The 10,499-nt window shown below is 40.5% G+C and overlaps 1 protein-coding gene across 2 annotated transcripts in view; it reads right to left on the reverse strand.

Annotated features, from left to right (window-relative positions):
* ADK (adenosine kinase) overlaps window positions 1-10,499 on the reverse strand; it is a 553,222-nt gene that overhangs the window by 513,721 nt on the left and 29,002 nt on the right. The window contains exon 1 of one of the 2 annotated variants that reach the window (XM_023509646.1): window positions 7,535-7,959. The exons of the other annotated variant lie outside the window; for it this stretch is intronic. Within the exon in view, the coding sequence (XP_023365414.1) occupies window positions 7,535-7,548 (14 nt within the window). The 5' untranslated portion in view covers window positions 7,549-7,959. Of the gene's footprint in view, window positions 1-7,534; window positions 7,960-10,499 lie in introns of those variants that run through there. 2 annotated transcript variants of the gene reach the window in all.

The following is a 10,499-nucleotide window of genomic DNA, read 5'->3' on the forward strand; positions in this document are numbered from 1 at the left end:
CCTGTAGTCCCAGCTACTTGGGAGGCTGAGGCAGGAGACTCGCCTGAGCCCAGGAGTTGGAGGTTGCTATGAGCTGTGACGCTACAGCACTCTACCCAGGGGGACAGCTTGAGGCTCTATCTCAAAATAAAAAAATAAATTAAATAAAATAGGCAAACTACTACAAAATGGATGACTCTCAATTTTAAGTTGAACATGATAATACAAAAGTACATACTACATAATTATTAAACAAACGTAATAGGAAAATAACCAGACAAAAATAGTCCTTACTATATGATTCCATTTATATGAAGTTCTAGAAATGGTGAAACTAGTATCTATTATAACAGAAGTCAGAAAGTGATTCTCTGGATGGGGAGGCAAATGAGATTAACTGAAAAGAAGCATAACGGGGAGATAAAAGAGGATTGCTATCTCAAACTGCATGTCCTTTACACAAATATACAGACTGTCAAAATTCAGTGAGTTTAGGAGCCATGACTTTACGATATGTAAATTATATTGTCCTCATTTAAAAAAAAAAGTGAACAGACTAGGGGACTATTTGTGTCCCTTGGCTACATAAGGCCTATCCTTCCATTCTAGATCCCAGACACAGGCCTCTGTCAAGCATTGTCTATTTTTTTTTTTTTTTTGCTTTCTATTGGATCATTCTTTTCAGCACACAAATATGTTAAAAATGTCAACCTCTCCCGGCAAAAGCCTCAACCCAGCATGTATTTCCAACTACTACAATTTCCCTCCTTCCCTTTACTCCAAAACACTTCTAAAAGTTATCAATAGTCTATTAAACAGCAAGTTCCCCTAATATAGATAAAGTCATTCATTTTAAATTCAATTTTCATGAACACACGTGTGACATAATGACTGATATTTAGGTTTTTGTTAATATGCATTTTTTCATTCGTTATCTCTTAGAAATCCTCAAAATAACTATGTAGTATAGCTATTGCTATAAACTGTTTACAGAAAAGGAAGCATGAGGTTTAGCAAGGTTAAACCTGGCCAAAGGTCAAGACAACAAATAAATGATTCCTAACTTCAAATTGTGAGCTTTCTTGCTCAATGCATTACTATATTTAGATGTGCAGAACTCTCTTAACACAATAAAAATGCCTAGCTAATTAAAAATATCAAAATCTAGTCAAAACAGACTAATATTTCACTGTCTTACGCTCCTACCTCAAATAACTTGCAACAACCAAAACCTATCACAACAAAATGATTATAATGTGTAAGATAATTTATTATTTCAATTCAGCCTTAATAGTATCCAAAAGAAAAAAAACAAAAAAATTTTAAAAAAAGATAATTTATTATACAAGTGGGACACTTTTGTCTGACACTTTATGTCAGAATTGACAGGCATGATACAGGATTCTCCAAGGCAAACTGGCACATATGGTCATCCTATTTATAAGCTATTTAAAAAATTACAGCTTGGGCTTGTGCCAGGAAAAAGTGGGGAAAAGAGTTAAAAAATTAAAATCTACACTTACGTGTGTGTGTGTTTTGTTTTGTTTTGTTTTTTTTTTGAAATAGTATCTTACTCTGTTACTCAAGCTAGAGTGCCCTGGTGTCAGCCCAGCTCATAGCAACCTCAAACTACTGGGCTCAAGTGATCCTCCCACCTCAGCCTCCTAACTACCTGGAACTACGGGCACCTGCCACAAGGCCTGGATTTTTTTTTTTTTTTTTTTTTTTAGAGACAGGAGTCCTGCTCTTGCTCTAGCTATTCCTGAACTGAGCTCAAGGGATCTGCCCACCTCAGGTTCCTATAGTGCTGGGATTACTGGCATGAGCCACTGTGCCTGGCTATGCTTGTGTTTTATTACAGTACTTTTAAAATAATTTTAAAGTTTGTTTTTTTTTTAATAACTTAAAGCCAAGCAAGTATGAAGAGATAAAGAGACAAGACTATTAGCCAATGTTGCAGGAAAGGGTTAACATTGAAATGGTCATCATTTTGGTTCAGGTTTTATCTTTAACAGTTCTGCTTTAATGTAGCAATACTGTGGCTGGAAAGATTGGGACTTAGAAAACCTTGTATGCTTTTCCAAACAAAGATGACCTATTTATAAATATGAGCATTAACAGCCGACAACATTGCACATAAGAGAAAGATTACTGTTTTAGTTCTTCAAAATATTTCATAAATTAAACCATTTTATTTTAAAACTTTATTTGCCTAAGAAATCATATACCATAAAACAGCTTGTGTAGTAATTTGAATTACAATTCTTACTTAAAAACATAGGTCAAAATGAGTTTGAAAACTCTATTTAAAAGGATCTAAAGGAAATAACTCAATAAAGACAGTTTTAATCTTAGCCAGATTTTAGTCCCCATATGAATGTTCTCTATCTAAGTGGCTTGGCAGATTCTACTGGACATAACTCAAAGTCTTGAGTGTTAGAAGAAAAATATTCCAGGACCCCACCCACAACCCACATAAGTTTTCCAATGTAGGCCTAACCCACAGAAGTGGTTCCAGAAGCACCATGTAGAGCACAGTCATGTCCAGAGTCCCAGAATAGTCTTAGGCCACATCTGACCTATCTGGGCAGGCCAAAGAAGAGGGCTCCTTATCTCTATAGCAAACTCTCTGTCTCCCCAACTTCTTTCCCCAATCTTCCCTGGCACAAACCCAAGCTCTAAGAAATGCCCAAACCCAGCCTAGACATTGATTGTTAGGAAAACAAGGCAATATTTAGAGGGGAATTTTGAAATAATGTTGGCTTAGTGAAAAATGCATGAAGTAGGAGTCAGAAGATCTAAATTCTATCTTAGGCTCTACCACTGTCTAAGTAGGACATACCACTTCACTCTGGACACCAGGGCTAGTATACAAAAAGAAAAACAGTAAAATGCCCTCTAAGATCCTCTTTCAGTCCTGATATTCTACATTGTCCTATGTCTCTGGCTTTAACTTTCTTATCAGGCCAATTAAAAATGACAAAAGCATCAGTTTACCAAATATGCTATTTACCAAATGAAGACTAGTTGGAAGCGGATACAAAAACAAAGGATAAAAGTTGTTGTCCAAGGAAAACTGGTTTAGGGAGCTATAAATTTAGAGTCTTCATCAGTAATTATGTAGTAAAGTAGAATACAAATGATGAAAGACTATCTTAAGTTACAGATCCAAAGATACTAATTTTAAAAAACAGGGCAGCGCCTGTGGCTCAGTGAGTAGGGCGCTGGGCCCATACCCCAAACCAGCTCCGGCCTAACTGCAACAAAAAATAGCCAGGCGTTGTGGCAGGCGCCTATAGTCCCAGCTACTCGGGAGGCTGAGGCAAGACAATTGCCTAAGCCCAAGAGCTAGAGGTTGCTGTGAGTTGTGACACCATGGCACTCTACCAAGGGCAACAAAGTGAGACTCTGTCTCTAAAACAAAAAAAAAATTTTTCTAACACAACTTTTGTTTAAAATCATTAGAAATTCTTTTTTTTAATCTCAAAGTATTATGTGGGTACAAATGTTTAGGTTACATTGTTTTCAATTCTAAGGTAAAGTTCAAGTTGTAGTTTAGCCCTTCATCCAGGGGATGTGCTGGACACCCTCGCATTTGCACATTAGGTGAGATCCTGCCAGCTGTCCTCCTTCTTCCCTACTTAGAGATTCTTAATAGAATGTAAGGCAACATGGCTCATGCCTGTAATCTTAGCACTCTGGGAGGTCAAGGCGAGTGGATTGCTTGAGCTCATGAGTTCGAGACCAGCCTGAGCAAGGGCAAGACCCTGTCTCTAAAAAGTAGCCAGGCATTGAGGCAGGCACAGCTACAGTCACAGCTACTTGGGAGGCTAATGCAAGAGGATTACTTGAACCCAAGAGTTTGAGGTTTCTGTGAGCTACGATGCCACAGCACTCTACCCAGGGTGACAAAGTGAGACTCTGTCTCAAAAAATAATAAATTGAAATAGAAAAACTAGCTGGCTGGGCACCTGTAGTCCTAGCTAGTCAGGAGGTTGAGGCAGGAGGATGACCTGAATATACGAATTTGAGGCTTCTCTGACCTAGGCTGACACCAGGGCACTTTAGCATATGGTAACAGATTCTGTCTCAAAAACAAAAGAAGAAAGAAGAGGTAGAATGCTACACTAGAAAGGGCAGTGAATGAGATAACGTAGAGCTCTGGGTTCTAGCTCAAGATCTGCAACCATTTATATGAACCTGAACAAGTCACAATATTTCGGGGTTTCAGTTTCTTCAACTAGCAAATGAGATAATTAGAGAGGTAAGTTTGTTACCTGTCTAAAATTTTAAGATTTAAACATTTCTTTTCAGATGGCACCACTCTCTAGAAGGCTCAGAGAGCTTTTAATAAGAGTTTGTTCCGTTTATAAAATGCTTTCTAATTTAAAAACACTTTAACACTTATCTAAGAACACTGCAGGATATAAATGAGCATCACCAATACAGACTTAAATGTCCATAGCAGAAAAGGGAAACAGAAGATCAGTAACTCATAAAAAGGCTTCAGATAAACTCTGGTATGCTGACCACTGGTCCTCATTGATTTTCAATCCTATACTCTTTCTTAGTCATTGTAAAGAGTCATATATTAATAAACATAGCAACAATTATTTTAATTGTGGTATGAAAAAAAGAACATTGGATATGCAGTCCAATTTGGATATCCTGCAATCACTTTCCTCACCAGTGAAGGGGGAGTCAATAATTAATCTATCTTTTGGCCTACTATTAGAATGAGCATAAAATGGGAACAAACCTAACATCATAATTGTGAAAACTAAAGATATGATATAACTGCATTAAACACAACTGCATTAAACACAGTCCTTCAACACAAAGGGGATTGGTAGTATCTTTAGAACTACCACCTCATTCAAAACTCTCACCACAGGCTTGGCGCCTGGGGCTCAAGCTGCTAAGGCACCAGCCACATACACCTGAGCTGGTAGGTTTGATTCCAGCCAGGCCCACCAAACAGCAATGATGGCTGCAACCAAAACTGTCACCACACACATTCTAGAGTTCCTTCACCTTCAGTGGTCTCCTCTTCTACTTTTGAACCTAACTTTCTTTGCAGGACCAGAAGAAAGCAAAAGAGTTACAATGGTTGTCTCTCATATTTTATAATTTTACGAAAAAGCCACTGCTTTTTCAGAAAATTTTAGTATACTCTTTGTACGAAGGCACCCTGCAAAGCACTAGATCTGGAAACCTGCATTCAATTCTTAACTTTGCCACTAACTAATTTTGTTCAAGGAACTCAACTTTTCTTTGTCTCAGTTTCCTTGGGTATAAAATATAGCAGCTAGCTTAGGTAACATTTAAAAGAGCTTTTTCAAGCCACATCAGTCTAGGTCAAGAGTAGACTAACATCTAAAGTGTAGACTAACATCTAAAATGTAGACTAACATCTAAAGAGTAGACTAACATCTAAAATGTAGACTAACATCTGAAGAAACAAGGATAAATAAATTTACTATCATGTATCTGTCCTTTCAAAATGAGAAATCAATCTGATGTCAACCTTTAAATCAGTCTTTTAAAAACAACCATTCACTTCTTACATCAAGACACATCCTGCTGTCACTTGCTGAAAAGCAGCAGCTTTTGGATTTGGCTGTTTCTGTAACAAGGAACAGCCAGGAAGATGATGGTCAATTAAAATTAAATCCACGTAAGAACTGATTCTTAACATAGAATGTATTTGACCTACAGCATTCTGCAATGGTGGGAACAGAAGTAGGAGTGAGGAGAAGAGGAATTAACTCTTGGTATAACATTATGATTCTAATTCATCCTAAAATACGGTGAGCCTTAAGAGAGATTTACATGCCCATGCCCTCAAATAATTTACTGTGAAACTTATCCATGAGGCCTCCATGTTTTAGCACCTGAATTTCTCCTTTTGCATAATGAGATAAGTACTCTCGGTCTGTTAATACAGAATTATGTAGTTTAAGAGAGGGAATGTTGGCTCGGCGCCTGTAGCTCAACCAGCTAAGGCGCCAGCCACATACACCTAAGGTGGCAGGTTCGAATCCAGCCCGGATCCGCCAAACAACAATGACGGCTGCAACCAAAAAATAGCTGGGCGTTGTGGTGGGCGCCTGTGGTCCCAGCTACTTGGGAGGCTGAGGCAGGAGACTCACTTGAGCCCAGGAGTTGGAGGTTGCTGTGAGCTGTAATGCCACGGCACTCTACCCAGGGGGACAGCTTGAGGCTCTATCTCCAAAAAAAAAAAAAAGAAAGAAAAAGGGAATGTTCCAAGTTCAGCACCGTTATATCTTAACCTTATCTTACCTGAAGGTTAAAGCTATCTCTTGGTGGCACCCATAGCTCAGAGGGTATGCAGGCCACACACCCCAAGGCTGGCGAGTTCAAACACAGACCCGGCCAGCTAAAACAATGACAACAGCAACCAAAAAAAATAGCCAGGCGTTGTGGCAGGCGCCTATAGTCCCAGCTACTTGGGAGGCTGAGAAGAGAGAATCACTTAAGCTCAAGAGTTTGAGTTTGCTGTGAGCTATGAAGCCAAGGCACTGTACCCAGGGTGAAGCTGGAGACTCTGTCTCAAAATAAATAAATAAATAAAATAAAGCTATCTCTTAAATACAGTGTAACCAAAATTACTACTGAGAAGCCTTAAATCACCAGAACTTATGGTTCTGGAAAACTCGCAGACTAAAAATTAATTTATTTTATTTCTCTTCATATTTGTGCTAGGGCTTTGCTTTCTCTGGGACAATATAGTCCAAGGTCTACTTCAAAAGAGACAGGTCAGAACACTGGCTAAATATGGCAGTATCTCTTTTTATAAATAGTTAAATTAGCATAAGTTAAACATTCAGTGCAAGCTACTGGCAGAAAGTGGACAAGCCCATTACCCTGTTGCTATTAACAAAAAAAATAAAAAGAACCTTCAAAACTCTAATACGAGCAACTGGGGGGAAATCTCCAGTTTTATTGCTTTCCTTGCATCTCAAAAATCACTTCACCTGTGACTCTCAGCTAAAAGGAGGTAAACAATATGGTACTTTCGGGAACCAGGGTACTAATTCCAACCATAAGCAAACATTTCAGGGGCACACAGTTTCAAAACTTGGGAGTCAATACACCTGCAACAGAAAAGGGTCAACTTTGGAGTTGTGCTCCTGGCCAACAATGAAGTTGTGTGAGAAGGCATGACATGCAGACATGGACACACATTGTGCACGTCACGTTACCTTGGGCCGTGGGTCACCGCCGGGGGCCGGGGGGAGGGGTGTTGGCATTTTGCATGAGAAATCCCCACTGCACACACAAGAAAGCCTCACACCCCGGAACCTGGGCGAGGGACACTTCAACGACGCAGCAACTAATAGGGCTCCGCCATGTGCCACAGACCCAAAAACTTCTGAGGAAAGCAGAAATGCCCACATGGGAAGTGCAGAAAGAATCTCCAACACGAGGGGGACCGATGGCAAAGGGAGGCTCCAGACCACCCAGGAAGGAGAAGGGGACTACAGCTCTGAGACGGTAAGGAAGCTACCGCCCAGCTGCGGAGCAGTGTTACCTGACGGACGACATGCCTTCACCTTCCTGCCCCAAGCCACAACGCCCGCGTCCGATGCTCTGCGTCCGCCCCGGCAGCTGCAGGTAATACGGCAACTGCTCGGCTGCTCAGGCTCTCAGCAACTGGGAGCGCGTCCTCACACACCCCGCGCGCGAGCCGCCCCGGGCGAGCCGGCTCCGCGCGCTGATTGGCCGCCGCCTGAGGGAGGGCGGGCACTCCGCCCCCGGGCGGACGGCTGGAGGTCTGCCCGGGGCGCAGTGGATCGAGGCGAGCAGCCCGCGCGTCTCGTGCAGGTTCGCTGGCCCGCGGGCTAGCGGGCTGGCTAGCGGGCGTGGTGGCCATCTTGAGTCCCGGTAACAGCATCCCCCGCTGCCCCCCTGAGGCTCCCAGGGCGTGGGGTTGGGTGCCCGCCTCAAAAATGGCCGCCCCTGTGGCAACTGGTTTAGCAGTCACATGGCCACCGTGTAGCTCTGCAAGCTCAGGTCTCTTTAACGGCACGCGGGACGCTGTCAGGACAAATCTTCAAGGATGGGGTTTAAGAGCCTGCAAAATCCATTTGCAGGAGGGGGAGAAAAAGAAAACCTCCTGGCAAGCCTCAGCCTGGGGAAAATCGAACACGTGGCAACAGCAACATGACGTGCTAAATGCCTTTGAGAGTCAATTGCTGAATATGATGATCCCAAACGTTCTTGGAACTTCAGAAACACTTAAAGCGGTTTATTTAACATAGAACTGTCAGGGGTTCACTCTAAACTTCAGGAATCGGAATCAACAAAGGTGAGGCCCAGACATTGGTATTTTAGCATGTACCTGGAAAACCCAGCTACACGGAAAATTTTACAACCTTTGGGCCAAACTAGCACCATTCAGACTATCTTATTTGCCACATTTGCCTCACTTTCCTGAAAAGGATGCGGGCTATAAATCAAACATCTAAGGCTATAGGGGAAAAACTGGAAGATATCCTAACTCCTGGCTCTAACTTTACAAGTTTGTGCGATAAAGGGCTAAGAAACTGACCGTGAACCACTAATGGAAGACGGCTAAATTAATTCCAAAGGGAGGGGGGCAGTAAATCAGTAAATGCTTTATGACACAAATAGCTTTTCTTTATTCTTTCTTTATTCTCTATACAAAAATATTTGTATTATTAGACTACATCATGCTGCGGCATCCATTTACTTATCCTATAGGATGTTTTATCAATTTTAAGTCTGAAATCAGTTAACTTATAAACACAACCAAACACCAGGTGATACTGAAATGTAGCTGATGAGACAGAAAAACTGCATTTATTTGATTTCAGTTCGTTTAAAGTTTAGAAGTAAAGCAATATAAAATATTTTCCCATTAAACAGTTTTATTGTTTTGGTTGGACTACATTTCACTTTTTTTAACTATTGAAAATTTAACATCCAGTCTGGCACAGGAGCTCACGCCTGTAATCCTACCACTTTGGGAGACAAGACAGGAGGGTCCCTTGAGACCAGCCTGACAAAAAGCAAGAACTCCTGTCTACTGAAAATAGAAAAAAGTAGCTAGGCCTTGTACTCACAGTCACAGTTACTGGTAAGGCTGCAGCAGGAGGGATCCCTTGGGCCCAGGAATTTGAGGTTACTGTGAGTGAGGCTAATATCATGGCACTCTAGCCTGGGGTAACAGAGTGAGACCTTGTCACAAAAAATAAATAAATTAATTAATTAACATAGAAATTTAGACATGAAGAGTATACACATACTGGATTTTTTAAGATTTAGTATAAAAATATGAAATATCTATTAATTTTCATATTGATATGTTAGATATACCATGTTATATTAGATATATATTATTAAGATTAAACTGTTTCTTTTTGCTTTTTTTTTTTTTTTTTGAGACACAGTCTCAAGCTGTCGCCCTGGGTAGAGAGAGTGCTGTGGCACTGCAGTTCACAGCAACCTCAAACTCTTGGGCTTGAGAGTTTTATGACACAAATAGCTTTTCTTTATTCCCAAATAGCTGGGACTATAGGCGCCTGCTACTTTTTGTTGTGGTTGCCACTGTTGTTTTAGCTGGCACAGGCCAGGTTGTAACCCACCAGCCTCAGTGTATGTGGCCAGCACCCTACCCACTGAGCAACGGGTGCCACTTCTTTTTACTTTTTAATGTGGCTACTAGAAAATTTATGTGTCCTGCATTATATTTCTACTGGACAGTGCTGTTCTACAATCTAAGTTAGCATTCTTTTCTTATCTATCACTGCCCTGTAACAGAATAATTATGTTCACAAAATTAAATTAGTAAAAGGCGAAAGATTGTATAATACGAAGAGAAACCAGATTATCACAAAATGAAATTTGTAAGGAACCTAGTTTATACAAATCTGTGTTTCCTTGCTAATCACATAAAACATCAAATATTTCAAACGACTTTAAGGTTCCTTAGAAAATGCGATGTCTAAGTGATGATAAAGTATGTCTGAGGATAAAACAAAAAAGAAAATGCTATTTTTAGCACTATTCTCTTTAATTTGGGAAATGCCTATCCAGAATGACACCACAAATTGAAATCTGATATGTTAAAACAATGAGCTATATATACTTGGCGTGGTGAGACTTGGACCAAATGTCCACAAGCAGAATTAGCCAATTGTTCCTCTGGATTAAATAGGCCCCAAAACCAAGATGCAGCTGGACAGCAATCTGAAGTGGTGGAGACACTGATTCAAGACTTACCCTCCTCCTCTTGTGGAAAATGTTAATAGTTAACTCACATAAATTTAAACTATCCAAAAATAATCCTTAGGATTTCATAACGTCAATTTAACTTTTAATATGGGGCATAGTATAGGGTAAACCAGTGCTTCTCGAACTTTAATAAGCATACAAATCACTTGGGGAATCTTGTTAAAATGCAGGTTTGATTCAATAGGTCTTCCACCCAGTCTTTCTTCATACGTGTACACACGCACACACACACACACACA

This window comes from Otolemur garnettii, unplaced genomic scaffold (assembly GCF_000181295.1).
Source record: "Otolemur garnettii isolate 467f Iridium unplaced genomic scaffold, OtoGar3 scaffold00008, whole genome shotgun sequence".
In the NCBI taxonomy this organism is placed as follows: Eukaryota; Metazoa; Chordata; class Mammalia; order Primates; family Galagidae; genus Otolemur; species Otolemur garnettii.